The sequence below is a fragment of the Herpailurus yagouaroundi genome, unplaced genomic scaffold (assembly GCF_014898765.1).
Source record: "Herpailurus yagouaroundi ecotype Mexico unplaced genomic scaffold, PumYag 216, whole genome shotgun sequence".
NCBI lineage: Eukaryota > Metazoa > Chordata > Mammalia > Carnivora > Felidae > Herpailurus > Herpailurus yagouaroundi.
The window spans coordinates 14,935,195-14,954,785 of NW_024412447.1; the positions used below are offsets into that span (position 1 = coordinate 14,935,195).

Consider the following 19,591-nt stretch of genomic DNA (forward strand, 5'->3'; position numbering starts at 1 on the left):
ATAACCCCAGCCTAACCATAGGAAAAAAACATCAGACAAATCCCAGCGTAGGGACGCTCAACCTACCTGACCAATACTCCTCAAAGCTGTCAACGTCATCAAAAACAAGAAAAGCCTGAGAAACTGTAACAACCAACAGGAGCCTAAGGAGACATGATAGCTAAATGTAACATCACACCCTGCATGAGCTCTTGGAACAGAAAAAGGATATTGGATAAACCGTAAGGAAATCTGGATAAAGTATGGACCTTGGTTATAATTGTGTGTCAATATGGATTCATTACATGTAACATATGCATCATCCTCATGTGAAACGATAATAGAAAAACGTGAGCGTTGGGGATAATGGGAACTCTGTATTACCTTCTCAATTTTTCTGTAAATCTCAAAGTGTTGCAAAAAAAAAATAATAAAGTTTAGTCTTAGAAATGTTTAGCCCCTCCTGTTGTCTCCCCAAGTGATGTGTTTCTTGGTCCATGGTCACGGGCATCCTACTGGCCTCCAAACCTGAAACTCAGAACTGGCAAATAGGGCTTTTCCTAGTTTGTGCAGCTCTCTCAGGAGTCCTGGGATCTGCCCTTGCTATTTGGCCGCCTCTCAGCTCCGTGTGGCTGCACGTCCCTGAGTCTCTGCATGACCAGCCATCCAGGTGTGGCCCAGGGTTCTGCACACGTCCTCTGTTCTGGGGACACCTTGGCGTGTCCCTGTGGCAGACTCATTAGCTCTTCACCTAGTGTCTGTGCCCCAGGACAGAGTGAGGTTCAGGCTCTCACCTTGTTGCCTTCTCCACACACTTAACTAGACCAAAGGAGCATCGTAGGGCAGGTGCCTTATCTGGTGGGCTCCCGGAGTCCCCATGGAGGGGTAAGGCAGGAGCCTCAGTTCCCCGGTGCTGAGAGGGAGAGGGAAGCAGTATAGCCTTCTTAATTCTCCTACCCCTTATCATTTGTCCTTCTCCTCCCTCCAACCCATGACCAGAAAACTGAGAGAAGTTTCCTTTACATCTCCTGTGTCCTGTGCTCCTTCCTTGCTGCAGCCCCACGGTTAAAGCTGACAGCTGGTCAGGGGTGTCTTCTTTGCCCTGGGAGAAGAACTCAAAAGTCTGAGGCTCTCCTGTAGCCTTTGATTGTACAGATTTTCCCTGTCCATGGAGCTCGGCTCTGAAGCCTAGTGTCTTCCTACAAAGTCAAATACCTGTCGTCCAGCCCCGGGGTAAGAAGTCTCTTGACCCAGGCTCAGCCTTGATGTTAGCATGCACCAGTGTGCTATTGGCCAAAATATTATTCCTATTACCCACTGCCAGGGTGTATCACTGAGTTCTGTGGCTTGTCCCCGTGGGAGAGGAAGTCAGAGGGTTAGAGGTTGGGTTTCCTAAAGAGAGACGGAGATTTGCCCTGGGAAGGGCTGAAGAAGGAAGCACTCGCTCTGAGAAATGAGACAGCAGGGCCTCCCCTGAGGCCAGGCAACACGGCTAAGCAATGCACCAGACAGGGGTCCTGGGGGCCTTTCATCCCGCAGGGGCCCGGGGATAGAATTCAAGGGGGCTTCCGCGAATTTGGATGGGAAAGAATGTATCTTTATTTTCATCAACCTCGAAATGGAATCTAGCATTTTCTCCAGCTGTAAACACAAGCCACGAGGTGCCCTGGAATTAGCAGTTACTGTGACTTTGTCGCTCATTTTCCTACAAGGTTACAGCTGTAACCATTATAATGTTGTTTACACCCACCACCACGACATTTCAAAATTATGATAGCTTATTATTTAAGGCATCAATCTTATTATTTAAGGCATCAACAAAGAAGCATATGTATGATTATATCACACACTTATTTTGTTTAATATTTTGACACTGTACTTAAATGTAATTGATTTCCTTTGTTGTTGCCTCAATTATTCTATTTCATGCATTTAAAAACATAATTCACAGGCTTCATCGGACTGCCAAAGGGATCCGCGCATAAAAATACCCCTTTAAAAATATGTTGGGGGGACTCTAACAAGATTTATTTGTATATTGCAATCACCCCCCCCCCACTTGAAATTCCCCAATTATTCCCAAGCTTTGGGTAAAACCTGTGATTGATATCCATCTGCTGTGTGTTTGGTGGGGTTGCAGGGATTTGAGAGAGGCTAAGGCAAGGGAAATCGTGCTCCTGCATCAGCACCCGGGCCCCAGAGGCTGGCGACTCCTCTCGTTGTCCCAAGAGTCCCAGGTGTGAACCCCAAGTGAAGCTGCCCGGGGCTGAGATAGTGTTCAGCCGGTAGATGGGAGCAGGTAACAAGAATCAGGAGGATTGACTCGGGAACAGACCTGAAGCCCGCCTGTTTCCCCCCACATAAGGAGATAACCCCGGAAAGGGAGTGAGGCAGACATTTGATTAACAGCAGCGCAGAGGAACTATTTATTGCTTTCCCTTAAGTATGTTTCATCAAAAGTCTGTGTGAACACGGGCCAATTAATTACACGCTCTAAGGGCCCCCTCTGGTTGTGGAGGGCACCACTTGCATAGTGATATGTGGGGGGCCCTCCATGGAATGTGCTTGTTATCACTTTTCCTGAAAACCTGGCTTGGTTGCTGCTTCTGCCCCTATGGCACCCACAGGTCGGGATAACTTAGAGACCAACGCTTTTCTACCACGATGTTCAGAATTATCCACTGGCTTCTCGGATCACTGGGAATGCCCTTATCTTTACTACGCCCCCAGCGTCTAGTTCTGTCCATGTCCCCTGGAAGCAGAGGCACAACACTGGGAGCTGGCGGATCCAGGACCCGTGAAGGAACACCGTGGTAGCTTTCCAATATGGCCCCCAAGTTCTTTGAACCTCCTCCCACCGATAAGTGAGGTCTCTGTCTCCGCTTCCTGAATCTAGGAGGATTTGAACTGCTTTGACCACTAAACGTGCCGGAAGTGATTTTTACAAGGCAGTGTCGTAAAACGGCCAACCAGGTCCTAGCTGGTCCTCCCAGAAGGCTTGTCCCTGCTTTTGCTTGTCTTCAGACCCAGAGGCCGTGCTATGAGAAGCACAAGTCACATGGAGAAGTCACACGCTCCCAACTGAGCCGGTCCTTCAGCCTTCCCAGCCCAGGCACCAAACATGTGAAGAGTGACCAAGTGGATTCCAGCCCCAGCCACCGGAGTCTTCCCAATGGAAGCACCAGACATCACAGGGCAGGAGTGAGCCATCCCTACTGGATTTCTGACCCACAGACTCCATGAGCCTCAGATGTTTGTTGGTTTGTGACACCCCCCTCCCGAGTTTGGGGTGATTTATTACAAAGCAATAGTAGCCAGACTAAGGAGAAATAAGAGGTCCGGAAGGAACAGGCTCCTACAGTGGCCACATGTGGGCCACTGGACTTGGCTCCAGTAGGAGAGACTGGAGGAGGAGCACCTAATGGGACAGGCCTGAGGGGCACTGTGTCTCTCAGTTCCCTTTGAACTCTGTGATGGGCAAGACGAACTTGATCCTGAGGCAAAGTGCTGCTTTATAGAGCCTTCTGCTAGCAGCAAGAATATTAAGGCACGCATTCCGCTGTCCCTCCCCTTCTCTGTCCCACTTTCTCAATAGGAGCAAAATGCTCAAATTAAAATTTGATTCAAACACCAGGGGTGTGCTGGATGTGTTTGGTCTCGCCCAACAATTCTAAATTTTTTCCCAAAAGGGCTTCTGAGAATTATGGGGTCATAGCCCAAAACACAGCCTCCTGCAAGCAAGAAACCTCTTTGGCCATTTTTATCTTAAAAACTAGCATTCCAGAGGTGCCTGGGTGGCTCAGTCAGTTGAGCGTCCGACTTCAGCTCAGGTCATGATCTCACTGATTGTGGGTTCGAGCCCCGTGTCGGGCTCTGTGCTGACAGCTCGGAGCCCGGAGCCTGCTTCGGATTCTGTGTCTCCCTCTCTCTCTGCCCCTCCCCCACTTGTTCTTTTTCTCTCTCTCTCCCTCAAAATAAATAAACATTAAAAAAAACTAAAAAAAAAAAAATCTTTCTAAACCCTAGCATTCCACACCATAACATACCAGCTTTTGTTTGAATATTAATCCATCACTGGCCAAGAGGTGAAATGGACGTTGGCATGAACGTGTGCCGTGTTTATCCTATGACGTCGATACGTTCTGTCCCGTTGCTACATCCCCCGTACAAGGACCAGAAAGACAGGCAAACACACTCCTTATGCCCAAAGCCCTTCCAAAGAAATCAAATTCCTAGGGGCTAACTGGCTTATTGAGCATGGAGTGCCTTTAGAGGATGCTTATTAATATCAATGTTGATCATCGATTTGTGGCATGTTTTATTAGAAGAACCACACAGAAAACAAATGGATCCTTGGTGAAAGGAGGATTTTGGAATCTCCGGGCGGGTGAAAGACAGATCAAAACTTCTTAGCTACGATCATTTGTTATATTTTCTGAGCAGTCCAGAATGGACACTCAGTGCATCTAGAATTTTTTTGCTTCATGAAGACTGCTCTCTTGACCCCTTGCTCTCTCACTTCCTAAGGGACGCTAGTCCACTAATTATCACCTTCAAGCCCTTCTCCTCTGTTGTCACCATCCCCTCCATTCCAGTGTCCCCTGTCCTCGGAGGCCCTTCCATTAGGCAAATTGGTACAATAATTCTAGAGAGTGATTTGGCAAATCCAGCGAAAGAAAAAGCATGTATACTTTCTGACCCAGAAATTTCACTTCTAGAAAATTTATATTTAGATATACTTGCACTAGTTCATAAGGATAAATATACAAAGATGTTCATTGCAGCACTGCTGGTGGGAGCAAAAATAGAGCAGCCTCAACAGCCATCAACAGGGCACTAAGTTAAATAAATCACAGTACAATAGAAAACCATGTTGGTAATAAATTGTTAAGTGAAAAAAACACTTGTGGGGCGATGTGACTACTAATAACAACAAATTGTGCATATTTGGATGGATAAGTGTTTATTTATTCTATCTACATTATACAGCTGCAGGGGGGTGCCATTCACATTGGGTACTTGTTTTGGAAGTGAATGTTGTACCCTGGAGCTGTACCACTACGTGTGTGTGTGTGTGTGTGTGTGTGTGTGTGTGTGTGTGTGACATGCTCTTAGGCACGCCCTGTGCATGAATTTATCTAACACATAAGCTCTATGGTATTAATCCATCTCTTCCATGAGCCTATAAACCACACAAGGAAAAGATTATTCACCTTATCCCCAGCACTCAGAACAGAGCCTGGCACACCAATTTAGGGTGTTTGAATGAATATTGGTGTGAGCATTCACTGGGCCTAGGGTGTATCAGTTACTTATCATTTGCATTGATCTGAGAACCAGGCATGTCCTAAGGAGAGGAAATCAACATTTAGTATGTGATTTCTAGGCTCTTACACAAACACAACACACACGCCCAGTGTTCCAGGCTCGAACTGTGTTTGGAAAAGCTGAATTAAACAAAGATAAACCGCTTGCTTTGCTGTAGAGCATCTCTGAGATTTTCATAGGCATTGATATTCTCCAAGAGGTAGATAGATCATGGATTATCATCTGAATTTTGCTGACCGTGAAGCACTTTTAGAGGAATATTTATTTACACTGATGTTCAGAGGCTCCTCAATTTGTAACATGTTGCGCTAGAAGAAACATCACAAGTAAACAGAAGCAAGTAAACCCCGGATAAGAGAGGACTCCCAAGGTAGGGTTGGACAATCTCCTGGAGAATGAGAGTCATTCTAAGTCTCTTAGCTAAGATCATCTGAAATCCCAACTGGGCGGCTGGGACTGGAGGGAAGGGAAGGGAAAAGAAGTGGCCAGCACAACAAGGGAGAGAAAAGCATGATTACTGCTGTGGCGATGTGGCAGCAGAAACCTACCCTCCCCGCCCCAACAGGGGCTTCTGGGGACCTGGCAAGGCTACCAGTGAACATCCCAGAGAGAAGGGAATTGGGGTCAGCAGATTTATGGGTTCTTTTTGGAAAGTTCCTGATTTAGTAGGCACAGCCCATCAACCATAGAGTTTGTAAACTCACCCAATAGATTTTGATGGGCTAAATTTTGAACTGGCTCATATCTTGGCATTGCCCCTTCTACCTAACACTCTCCTTTCTTCCAGCCAGCATATGATCCGTGGACTGACAGGGACAGAGGCCAGATCACAGTGAGGGAGGGGTGAGAAGTAAAAGAAAGGTAGAGCATTAGAACAAGAGTAGGAAATGTTTTCAAGAAGTTTGAACAAAATGATAACATATCAACTTTTTTTAAAAAGATAAGTGACATGAGGGGCGCCTGGGTGGCACAGTCGGTTAAGCGTCCGACTTCAGCCAGGTCACGATCTCGCGGTCCATGAGTTCGAGCCCCGCGTCGGGCTCTGGGCTGATGGCTCAGAGCCTGGAGCCTGTTTCCGATTCTGTGTCTCCCTCTCTCTCTGCCCCTCGCCCGTTCATGCTCTGTCTCTCTCTGTCCCAAAAATAAATAAACGTTGAAAAAAACAATTAAAAAAAAAAAGATAAGTGACATGAGAACGAATATTTACGATTGGGGGAAGAAGAAAGAGATTGAAGAATAACAAAGGAGGTAAAGTTGATGGAAGAAGGTGAGAGAGAGTGCCGGAAATGAATGCCCACACACATGTGGCAGATGGTCCTTGGACACGTAGAGGGACCCCCTCTTTCACCATGATGGGAAGGGAGGAGAAAAAATGAACCGGAATGCAGAAAAGGTGACAGGAGGATGGGTAGAAAGTTGAGGACGTTGTTTCTTGGGGCCTTTGTTGTATTTGTGAAGGAGGAAGTGACATGGTTTTTAGAAGAGTGAACAGGGGTTGAAACAGTCATGGTGAAGAATGTGAGGGGACCTGACCACTAGAAGAATCTAGGCCACATGGAGGACCCACTGAGGTTGAAGGTTGTGAGTGTGTGAGGTTGCCTACCCATGCCCCGTATCCATAAAGGATTTTCTTTCACAGTGTTTCCACATCCTGAAGTGGGAACAGCAATGGTAAACATCTGTAGAGTGGGTTGTCAAAGAGAGGAGTGCTCCGCGTGAGCTCTCAGAGGTGGAGTGTTCTAGAAGGTGATAAGATGATGGCTCAGGCCACAGGAGTGAAGATGGAGAGGGAAGAAAGTCACTGGAGTTGAAGTTGAGGAAATAGGAGGTGAAATTTTTGGCTGGTCATCCACAGGTTGTCTTACTTTCCTCAGGACGGATACAAGACTTAACAAGCCGCTAATGTATTCAAGAAGTGTGGTGATGATCAGAAGGAAAGCAGATGATGGCAACTAGGAGAGACTGGAGGCGAGATTTTTACACAGCTCTTAAGGGTTTGTGATATGAAGGTTTCCCAATAGCCTGTTCGGGTGAAACAAGTCACTGTTCCTCTCAGGGGTCCTGGAGGACCTCCCCATTCTCCCAAGTGTGTGTGTGTGTATGTGCACGCACGCGCACATACACACACACACACACACACACACACACACACACCTTGCTCCAACAAGAATGGGTCCTCTTCTCTGTTTTAAGTACTAACATTCCCCATAAGACATTTTAGAAAGGTTTTTGTGAGCAAAAAAGCTAAATATCACTGATGAGGCCCAACCCTTCCTAACCCAACAATGAGCCCAAGACCATCTAGTGAGTTGATGGAGGTTCCCACCGCTGAATCCCACTACGGTAGCGTATGGTGTGCACTCTCCCCTAAGATGCCCCCATGGCTACTGCTCATTGATGATGCACCCTTGTTAGGGCTGATGAGTTGAGTGCTGTTGAGGTCCAGCAGAGCCTGGAACCCAGGGGAGGGAGGAACAGTGGCCATAGTGGGGCCATGAAATTCCTGGACACCTTGGGACAGGGTGGAGAGGATGAAGAAGGGAAATGAGGATGGGCAGACTGGGGGAGGGCAGATTCTGGTCAATTCCAGCCCAGCTAGGGAGGCCAGCTTAGTAAGCAGGCAATAAAGGTTGAGTTCCTTCTGCCTCTCCTATGCAGGACCTTAAATCATGGAGGAGTTTATGGGTCTTGTTTATGTAGAGACTCTTTTTATAAGCTATTCAGAACAGGGGTGGGAGGGAGACATAGGGAGAGAAAAATTCCCTTTGAATTTCCATTGCTTTCAGAATCAGCAATTTAATGAGTCATGCATTCTGAATCCTTGCTTTGTCTACACGTTTTCATCTCAAAATACTAAAAAACACTTTGTTTGGAACATGGACTATTTTTAGTTCATATATCAAGAGTCCACATCCATTTCTCCCCATATTAGAAAAACTTCCTTCAGATTGGGTTGGGGCAGCACCAAAGCGGTAGGGCTGTTTACTTAGCTGTAGTTTGCGGAAGCCACCTGGGCATCTCTCTGTTTCCTGGGGGCTCCTTCCAGCTGGCCATCTGGGCCTACTGACGATCCATGGGTCAGCTCTAGAACTGGCCCAAAGACCCCAGATCCCATAGTCTGGATAAAAGGGGAAAAAACATCCCTTCAGACCTCCAGGCTGAGGAATCAGCACCTTGGCAGGCTAGAGGCAAGTCAGGTCTTCATGCTGACTCAAAGAAGTGAAGGAGGTCCCCATGGATAGGTCATCTCCTTCAGGTACATCAAGAGAAAGCCTACCCACACTTAAGCAAAGACAGGAATAGATTCTTCTGCAGGATTCTTCTGTAAATCTCAGGAGGAGATCTGGGAGGAAGGCTGGAGGTACCAAAGGGTACCCTACTTCTCCAGTCCCTGCCCTCTGCATAGGGTCTCTCTCCACCCTGCACTTAGAGAGCGCCCCCAGCCAGTTTTATCTACCTCACTGTTTTTGTTCCATCAGTGATAATTCTCTCGTCTGGGGACCACTTTCTTTTAAACCCTCCAGCTTAGAGCATTAATTGCAAGTACCTTTCCAGCACTTAATGGACAGCCAGCCAACTTCAAGAATGGGTTACAAAATCCAATATCTCAAGGAAGTAGGGTGATGAGGTACCCACTTCTCTGGCCATTGTCTTCCTCTCCCATCTGTGTATTTATAGTGGAAGAAACCGTGCCCGTGCCCTCTGACTCTCTTTCCCTGGACCCTGTTGATTTGATCTCGAATGGACAACAATGAGCCTATTCCCAGGGAATTTGAAATTGAAACCATGCTGATTCTCAGCTGAGGCTAGTTGCCAAATTGGCAGCTATCTGACATGGAGAATTTTCACGTGGACAGAGAAACTGAGGAGATATAGATAGGCAGAGAGAAGTCGTTTTCTTGGGGTTTCTGTGTCCCCCTAGGCCCTCATTCCAGCCACCTCCTAGGCCTTGGATTCCACGAGGCAACCCCCATGTCCCTAACCCCTGCCTAAAGTCTTCCAAATATATTTCCCTTTCCATCTAGGAGAGCTCTACCTGACTGCTGTTACTTGCAACCAAAATGGTACCAGGAAGGGGGAGAATGACCTGGGGCAGGAAGATGGGACACATCAAGGAGAGGCCTCCCTACTTTGTAATTTTTTCTTCTCTGCCCGCACCAGGCATAACCACGTGGGCCACCACACAGCCTGCTTCAGGGGCTGAGGAGGCCTCTGATGCTCTGTAGGCTAGCCCTAACATTGTCCCGTCTGAAGGAGTTTCCAACCAAGGAACAAAGGACCGGGACACAATGTGCTCCGCGAGACAACGTTGCTGGGGACTGTTGTGAGGACATGTTTCCGGTGGGCCGCATTCCTGTCCCCTCCATGCCCAACCCTTGTGTTGAGACCCAGACCATCAAACCCCCCTCCCATGGCCCCACCTCATCCTTCTTTTTAGCCGTCTTGCTCTGTCTACTGCATAAGGAAATCTTTGAGAAATGTGTGAGTGTGTCCCCAAGGAAGGAGTAAGTAAATATGGGTTTGTGGTGATGTGAATGCATGATAGGAATAATCCAGGAGTCATAGAGACCCTCGGCGTGGGGCCCACAAAGAATTAATGCCAACCCCCCAGGAGAAGCCGATGGTGTGGGAGAAGCAGATTCTTTCCACCTGGGCCACTGCTGCCCTTGGAGACGGGCGAGACTAATCTGTCCAATTCATGCCCATCACAGCTCTGGCCCCAAATCCTAAATCCCAAAGCCACAGGAGCAAATGAGGAAATATTTTTTATTGTGGGAATATGTTGAGCAAAATGGTCTTTCTGAGTCCATCAGACATCTTTGCTGCTTCCTGTACGATATCGTCATAGCCAGTAGGGTAGATGACTATCCTTTCCACATTTGCCATTTGCCACAACCCCCACAGGACATGCAGAAGAGTTTCTCTGCCCCAGTCCTGACCTCCCTCCCTCAACATGTCCCCTACTTTCCCAGGGCAAGGACCCAGGATTCGATCACTTATCCTAGGCTGAGGAAAGGCCGACCAGGAAATTCACCCTTGGAATGGACCATTCTTCCTCTTGGGGCTCCTCTCCTGGAAGCGGTGAGCTGGAATGGGGAGGCCCAGCCCAGGTCTATCCTCCCACCCTAGCCAACCCTCCTGATCAGAGACTTGCTCCAAGCCTGCCCTTCAGCACACCATGCCCTTGGCCACGGGTCTCATCAGCCCCCAGCTTTCATTTCCCGAACAGTAAGTTGTGTTGGAGAAGATTCTGGATTGAACCTGCAGTCTCGTCCCCAGCCCCTGGGAGAAATCACTAAAAAGCAGGAGCTGTAGTCACCAGATATATTCCCACTTCCATTTTTTCCTCCTGCAGCCCAAACCATAATCTCACGGCCCCCACCATAAACACTTTCGGTCCCTCCTGGCAACCGGTGGCAGAGACGGCTGGAGGGCCCATTCCCAGTAGCCCGAGGGAGACCATTCCAGAACATATCCGATTCTATGACTCACCACAGACCAACTCCTTGATCACGTAGATCAAAATTTCCCTCTGTACAAAAAGCCTCCCGGAGTTGAAATTCCTCTTGACTTTTTACAGCCTTGAACGTCTCCAAGGGCAAGAAAGAGAACAGGACTGAACCCCTGCGGCTCGGGGAGCACAAAACCCCTCCCCCTCAACCGACCTCCTCACCTGTAAGAGGGGAGAGGCAGGCAGGCCAGTGGTTACGAATGTAAGTTTCGGATTCAGAGAGATTTGGGCAGGAATCCTGGGTTTCCCTTTGCCTGGGCCATCTGGAGAAAGTTGTCGAATATCTTACTTTTCTCCCGTAAAAATGGGGTTAATGACACATCCTCCGGGGTTATTGTGAGGGTTCATTGCCAAGACTGGGAGACTGCGAGATTATCTTTGCCAAGCTCCTGCTCCCATGCCGCCACGGGGTACGCACTCTATAAATGATATCTGTCCTTCCTAACAAGCACCCCCTAACCTAATCAGCTCCTGACAGGGTCAGTTTGCAAACCCATCCCCTTGCTCTGTCCACACGTCTCAGATAACAGCCCGTGGAAACCTGTCAGGCTCAAGATGTGCGGTAAAACCTCTGTACCCAGCTGGAACGCGCATCCTCTCAGGACCCCTCCCAGGCGTCCTGTCCTCGCCCCCACCCACAGGACACTCAGACGCTCAGCAGCAAAGGCTCCCAGCCCCCGCCCCCGCACCACCCCCTACCTGAGGGCTGAAAACAATCAAGTCCTGAGCAAACACTCGAGAGAGCGCTTTCTCCGGGGGGTTTGGGGGGAGAAGACTTGCCAAGTGGGGAAGTCGGGGGCCTGGCTCCTCGGCGGCTCCTCTCCCCCTCCGGGGGCTCCTCTGCCCCCCTTTTCCTCATTCTCAGGCTTCCCCTCTCCAGGTTGCTCGGGCAGCCGCATCGGAGGTCCAGGGCGATGTTCTCAGGGAGATTTGCGAGCACATCAAGGGAACGTCAGCGGAGACACACGGTCTGCAAGAAGTTGACAGAAACTTACTGCCCGCACGGTGCTGCTCGGTTATTTACTCAACGTCGGTTGCCTAAATTATTTACACCCTCCCTTCCGTGTTTAAACAGGACAATGCACAACCCGCACAATCATGGCACTAAGAAGTATAATTACAGTTGTGACAGATGTTTAGTTATTAATAAGGCCTCAATGTCACCAGAGGGTATTACACAACAAACCAATAATGTGCCTTTGGAAGCAACCTTTGGAATATTTACAGGTACTTTTCCGCTCGCACTCCCGGGGGCTCTGCTGTAGTATTCTGCTACAGCGGCCAACGTGATTGCAACTTGCAAGAAAGCCCGGCGCCTTGCCAGCATAATTTGTTGCCTGGCTGTTGACATCAGCAGAGCCACGGAATCAGAGTGGGGGCCAGAGTTAGAAATAGCCGTCTTCGGGAGGGGACTCTTGCCAAGCCTCCCGGCGTGTGACGCTGCTGGCGATCCCAGGGCAATGTCGTCCTGTCTTCTGTAGACAAACCTAACAGCGTCCAAGACTAGTTTCCTTCACCAGCTTCCATCAGGCTTGTTTCCCACGTGTACTGAGCGGCTGGGTTCCCTTTACGTCACCATCTCTCCTTTTCTCTCCCACACCTGGTTAACCCCTTCCCGTCCTTTGTGACGGGGCTCAGGTTAAGACCCCCCTCGTCTGGGCCCACTTCTGCTGTTGCCCACAGTCTCCCCCCCTCTTTCCCGGCAGCACTGTGTTGAGCAAAGCTCCAGGCAGGGAGTAATTCACATGCACACCGTGTCATGGGGGCCTGGGGGGGGGGGGGGAACAACCTTAAAATAATTGGTTGTGCAATAAACGCTTATTGAACTAACACTTGATCAATATTGGTTCTCTTTGGTTCCATACTGAAGTTAAAAGGAAAGGAAAATAAAACAGAGTCTCAAGAGGTGCGAAGCACAGAGAGTTCAGCTGGAAGGATCTTGGTGGTGAAACAAAACAAGCCCTGGTCACCCTACACCGAGTCCTCGTCTAAGAGAGCTGGCCCCGGGGTGGCGGGGGGGTGTCTGCACTTTGCAGCTGGCAGTGGCCTCTCCCGGCAACAGGCAAATGGGTCTCCAGCCCTCACTCTGGGTCCCTGCCCATCACCTCCTGGGAAAAGGCTCCCAGATCTACTTCTAGCCTTCTCGTTCTGATGAGAGGTCTATTTCTATGTCTGGGAAGCATTCCCCCTGCAGAAGTCAGCTCATAGGGGATAGGCTCAGAAAATGCCTTTAGGAAACACAAAGGCTTGGGGCGCCTGGGTGGCTCAGTCGGGTAAGTATCTAACTTTGGCTCAGGTTACGATCTCGCGATTCGTGAGTTCGAGCCCTGCGTTGGGCTCTGTGCTGACAGCTCAGAGCCTGGAGCCTGCTTCGGATTCTGTCTCTCTGTCTCCCTCTCTCTTTCTCTGTCCCTCCCCCACTCACACTTTGCCTCTCTCTCTCAAAAATAAATAAACATTAGAAAAATTTTAGGAAACCTAAAGCCTTGAAGAGGTGTGTGTGCATGTTATCAGTGTTGTAAACTCTGGTTGTGACTGAATGCGTGGTAGGCGCTGAATGTCAGCCCCATCCCAGCCCAAATGAGACAGGCTCAGCCATAGGTAAGACACATCCATGCAAGCCTACTTATCTCCAGGGTTGCACACACACACACACACGCTCACAGACAGGTCTTCAAACATTCACAGCCTATGTGTGATCTCACACTCACATCCAGCCCCTGCCCTTGGACACACAGCCACACAGCTGCACACACTGTCCCCGTCAACACGAGCACCCACAGGAACCCTCACACATGTAGGCACACAACCCATACCCGCATGCACTATGGCACCTGCTGACCCACACGTGCTGTGCACACATCTGTACTCTTGTCATCATCTCTAGTTACCACGTTAAGTTAAAAAGGAAAAACAAGTGTCCTGTGTCATTACGGTAGAAATACAAAACAAAACAAAACAAAACAAAACAGTGTCATTTTATTTTCAGATAGGCTTTTAGTTGCCATGACAGGCTTCGCACCATGAAAGTTGTGATTGGTGGCAAACACAGATTTCAAAAGAGAGTAATTAGCTCCCCATATACAAGAACTTCCGAATATGCTGAGTCCCCTCCCTCATCAGTCCCCTCCACGCAGAGTGGACACCAGGGCAGGGGCACCCCCCCCCCTCAGTGCTAGCCTGGCCGCCAAGGCAGCACTAGGACCTGCCAAGAGCTCTCAGCGAAGGATGTCCAAGCTGATGGTCACAAGGGCATTAGAACCCAATCCACTTAATTACTTGGAACTTGCTCCTAGCTCAACAGAAGCAAGGCCCTCGGGGTGCAGCTTCCCCATAAGGAACAATTACACCTGCTCAGCTGGCCTCTGCTGCCCTTCACTGCAGCACTCGTGATGTGTCAGAGAAACACAAAGCTGGGGGCTGGTCTCTTGGCCAAAAGGGGACTTGGCTCTTCCAGCTGGAAGCTATCTCCCCAGAATGCTCCTCCCCAGGTCAAGGCTGGCCTGTCACACAATGGGGGATACCAAAGGAGCCCTTCATAGGCTGGGGCTGACGGCCCAGGGTCAACTAAGTCGGCATCTGGATAGAAGATGGACGTGCATCCTGCCATTTCTCTAGGAGCTTCTCGAAGACAAGAGCCATGGTGCACACACCTGCCAAGTCCCTGGTGGCCCTTATGCACCTTGAGACCCATAGTAAATACCTGCTGAACATAACTCTTTGTCCCCAGATTAACTACTTATCTCTTTTCCTCATGAGAATCCTAAGGGCAATTAACTTCTAGAATTTCTCCTTCATGCCCCTTTGCCACTTGTCTTTGTTACCATCTGAAAGGTCAGCCAGGAGCTGGTTTCTGAGCCCACGTTTTGAAGTTAGAGCTTTGGGCTAATTCCTGGACCCACAGCGGTGTCCTTCCTCTTCAGCTTTTCATTTCAACACATGACCCAATCACTTCCTTTTATATCTAGAATGTTCCTGGAGCACTGCCCATCCACTGTGAGGCACTCAGGGCCACTCAAGGTGTCCCATCTACTCCATCTCTCTTACCAACGCATAATATGCAGAGACTGGGGGTGGTGAGGAGTTTGAGAACACGGATAATTGAATCAGGCCATGCAGGTCACATCCTGACTTTGCCGGTTACGGGCTGTGTGACTTTGGAGAAGTAACTTAACTTCTCTGTGCTTCAGTTCCCCCATCTGCAAAATGGGTCTCATAATAATGGCACCTACTTTTTAGGATTATTGTAAAGCGCTTGGCACAGAGTAAGTGCTACATATGCTAGATATCATTATTAATTCCTTTCTTTTGCACCTAACAGGCTGAACACCCACTCTGTTCAGATGGGTGTTGGGCTGAACCTATAGGAGGGTAGGGACAGACACAGCCCCGAAGAACCCAGAATCAAGATGGCAACACAGACACAAAGCATAGACCAAAGAAGGGGTTGCTCTTGCTTCTTCAGTTCAATGAGTCAGTTTGTCGTAAAGAGTATCCAAGAGGAGGGGTGCCTGGGTGGCTCCATCGGTGAGCGTCTGACTTCGGCTCAGGTCATGATCTCACGGTCCACGAGTTCGAGCCCCGCGTCAGGCTCTGTGCTGACAGCCCGGAGCCTGCTTCGGATTCTGTGTCTCCCTCTCTCTCTGCTCCTCCCCCACTCAGACTCTGTCTCTCTCTCAAAAATAAATAAACATTAAAAAAAAAAAAAAGTATCCAAGAGGGGAGGTTCTAGTTCTTCCCTTCAGTCCCACCATTTAAGAGCACAATGGATCCCTGTGCCTGCCTCTGCAGAGGGGAGAAGTAGGGATGCAGTCTCCATGAATCGGTCAACCTCATCATTCCAGCATCCATGTCTCTGAGCATCCCGTTGGGTACACGGGTCACCGGCAAACTCAGTCCTTGGTAGACTGTCGTCCCTTTTGGAGTGTCTGAAATTGCAATCACTGTGGGAGTGAGGTATGGCTGAAAATCTAATGGTTATGATTGGAGGGCACCAGCTTGCATTTTTTGGCATAAATAATTCACAAATACGGGGTGGATGCACCCCAAGTACTGCCCAGACTGATTATTCAGACTAAGACCCACGTCGAATGTTTGCCAAGAATGCTCCCCCCATTCTGACCACATTGGGTAGTCTTTTGTATCTTGTAGCCCCTGCTACATTTTACAGTTGTTGATAGACACATTATAAGCACAACTGTATCCTCTGTAATGCTCAACAAGGGTTTTGCAGGTGGATCTTTTCTCTCAAAGTCCTCCGCCTGTGTCATCAGATTGATCCACAAATAAAATTTATTCTTGTTATAATGGAATGTAATTCTAATTAACACTTTGTTCATCACTTCTTTCACTTACTACTTTTTAGCATAGTTCAAGTTTATTTTTAGCATATTTCCCGTACTGCACATTATTGTTATTTATAGTCATCTTGCTGGACTTCAGGTCTCTAGAACATATTCATCTTGTAACTAAAATTTTGTAACCTCTGACCAACATCTCCCTTCCCCTCCCCCACCCTCTACCCCCTGGAAATCACCATTCTGTTATCTGTTACTTCTTTTTTTAGATTCTGTATATAAGGGAGGTCATGCATTATTTGTCATTCTGTATCTGGCTTATTTCACTTAGCATAATATCCTCCAATTTCATCCATGTTGTAGCAAATGGCAGGATTTCCTTCATTTTTTTTGACTGATTAATATTCCAATGTGTGTGTGTGTGATATATATATGTATATATGTATATGTATATATATCACACACACACACACATTGGAATATTAATCAGTCAAAAAATGAAGGAAATCCTGCCATTTGCTGCAACATGGATGAAATTGGAGGATTATGCTAAGTGAAATAAGCCAAGTATGTGTATATCTGTATACACACACACACACACACACACACACACACATATATATACACCATACACACATATATATCATATGGATTATATATATATGCATATATATATATATATATATATATTTAAGAACCTAAGTGCCCATCAATAGATAAATTGATGAAGAAAATGTGATCTATATGGGATCATTCATTCATTTTCTTCATTGATTTATCCATTGATGAACACTTAGGTTGTTTCCATACCTTGTCTACTGTGAATAATGCTGCACTCTACATGAGAGTACAGATACCTCTTTGATGGTGATTTTGTTTCCTTTGGATATGTCCCCAGAAGTGTAATTACTGGATCTCATGGAAACTATTTTTAATTGAGGAAACTCCGCACTGTTTTCTACCGTGGTTGTACCAATTTACACGCTCACCAACAGCGCCCAAGTGTTCCCTTCAACACAATTCTGTTTGGAAGTTACCTTTGGACAAAACGTTGAGTGGAATGAGTGGTATTTAGCGAGGTACAACTTGCTGAGAGCAAGAAGTCAGAGGTAGAGTGTGAGGTCCAGCCAGCCCCAAAGCTAAGTCTTGCATTTACTGGAACACGTGGGCACTGGAGTGCCTTCTATAGGATGCATGTTGTCAAAGAAGAAAACAGTCTGCTCAACGCGCTGATGAGCAACAAATTCTGACCATGGTGCTTTGTGCTTATTGTCTCTGAAGCTGTCTTCCTGCAGAGGACACTTCACTTACAATATTTTCATACCAAGGAATATTCAAAAGCTCAAATAACAGATAAAAACTAAACTGCTGGTTTGCATTAGGAAATGTCCACTGAGTTTCTGAAAAATACAAAAGCACATGCTAAATGTTCCCTTAAATGTAACATAAAAGTGAAATTCACTTTCTCCCTGTTTCTACCCCAAGTCACTTAGATATATAATAATAACATGGATACCCAGACAAAGCCAAGATTCGAATCCACGTCTAAAAACTGTAAGTAGTTCCTCAAAAGCACCTGCAACATAATTCTGCAATTGCTACTCTTCAGGAGTCCCAATATCCCTTCATGTCCTGGCTGAGAGTCACATAAGCAAAACATCCTAAATCCTGGTTCCTCAAAATGAAAACCAAGAAATATAAATGGCTCTGAGCAACTCAATCGAAAATTGAAAATCACAACGCAGTAGGAAACGGGATACTTCCTTAACATAAATACATATATATCCACACCAGTTCAAGAGTCAGTATCCAGCCTCTTCCTTTTGAGAAAACCCCAGAGACTTAATTGCTAAAATCAAGATAAAGTCTCTATCCTCACTACTATTCACTGTATTGTTACTGTCTCTGTTACTATTCCCACTGCATCGTCGGCATTAACCAATATGATTAGACAAGCAATTAGGGGCATAAGATTAGAAAGGAAGAAACAAAATAAAACCAGCTCTCCTTCAATAATATAATTATATATCTAGAAACCCAAAAGAACCCATGAAAAACCTATTGCACATAATAAGAGAATTTAACAAATTTTCAGGATATAAGATTAACATATAGAACTTATTAGACTTCATATATAGAAACAATACTGAGAAGAAGTAACACACAAGCAGAGCCTGTTCATAACGGCAAAAATAAATAAATTAGAAGTGTTACGTATTTAAAAGTTCTATCAAAAGGAAAAGTAAAGGAATTCCTAAAAGTAGAAAATAAACTAAAACATGCAGACACAACTATATTTCAGGTCGATGCTTAACTTTGGAGAGAAGGATTTTTTTTAAATCCTTTAAAACTTAATATTTTGATTGCACATCCCAAGTGAGATAGAGCCTAGGGGAGAAATCATAAATAAATTAATGTTATTAGGAATCAAGCTTTTCTGTGGTGCAGAAAAGAGACATAGATATAAAATTTTAAAGTGAAATAAGAACCGGAAAATTTAACTTGCATAACAATATTAGTATGACTTCAGGATTTACTTTTGTCTTTCAAGAATATGCATGTCCCAGGGCGCCTGGGTGGCTCAGTCAGTTAAGCATCCGACTTAGGCTCAGGTTGTGACCTCAGGGGTTCAAGAGTTCAAGTCCCACATCGGGTTCTCCCCTGCCAGTGTGGAGCTTGTTTCAGACTGTCTCCCTCTCTCTGCCCCTCCCCCACTCTCCTTCCCTCCCTCTGTCTCTCTCTCTCAAAAATAAATAAGCATTAAAAAAAAAAAAAAAAGAACATGCGTGTCCTGGCTTTGTCACTAAAACGCCTTGACAGTTGCAGAAACAGCAGCAGTGAGCACCACTAGAGCTCATACTGTGGTCTCTAAATACCATTTTCAGCCATAAGGACTCAGCTCCGTGGGAGGAAGCATAAAAGTCAGGCCTGGATACAGGTAAGCTCCCAATGACGTCATGTGATAGAGGAGGCCAACTTTAAGACAGGTCCACTGGCCAGATTCGGAATAATCCATTACTCTGAAAACGGATATGAATGTAACTGCTAGGGCACCAACTGCTCACTCTTTTTTTTTTAAAAAGAAATGATAAATGAAAGGAAATAATCAAGCAATTTACCCTGCCTTTCTGTATAGACTGTTGATGATAAAAAGTTCTTTAGAGAGGCATCACAAGTAAATTCAGACGGAATGATAAAATGAAAACAACCCCATTTTGCCACCTGTCATGAAATAATAGATCTAGGTAATGATCATCAATGGCTATTAAAATCATAATGTGTAACATTGATAGGGAATTTGGCCGGGATGAATCAGGCTGATAGAACCTCAATCTTAACATCGACAAAGTGGGACAACCACATATTAAGCGCCTTCTGATGTGAGGCAATAGGAGGCACACAGCAAACCTAAACATGTTCTTTACGTAGGAATAGAATACGAATTGGGGCACCTGGGTGGCTCAGTTGAGCGTCC

General features: G+C 46.8%; 1 protein-coding gene across 6 annotated transcripts in view; it reads right to left on the reverse strand.

The window, feature by feature from the left end:
- Positions 1 to 19,591, reverse strand: part of CALN1 (calneuron 1) — a 532,439-nt gene that overhangs the window by 479,170 nt on the left and 33,678 nt on the right. For 5 of the 6 annotated variants that reach the window (XM_040456205.1, XM_040456203.1, XM_040456207.1 and 2 more), the window contains exon 2: positions 11,600 to 11,789. In XM_040456205.1, the coding sequence (XP_040312139.1) occupies positions 11,600 to 11,718 (119 nt within the window). In that variant the 5' untranslated portion in view covers positions 11,719 to 11,789. Of the gene's footprint in view, positions 1 to 11,518; positions 11,790 to 19,591 lie in introns of those variants that run through there. The other variant, XM_040456206.1, reaches the window with a different exon arrangement.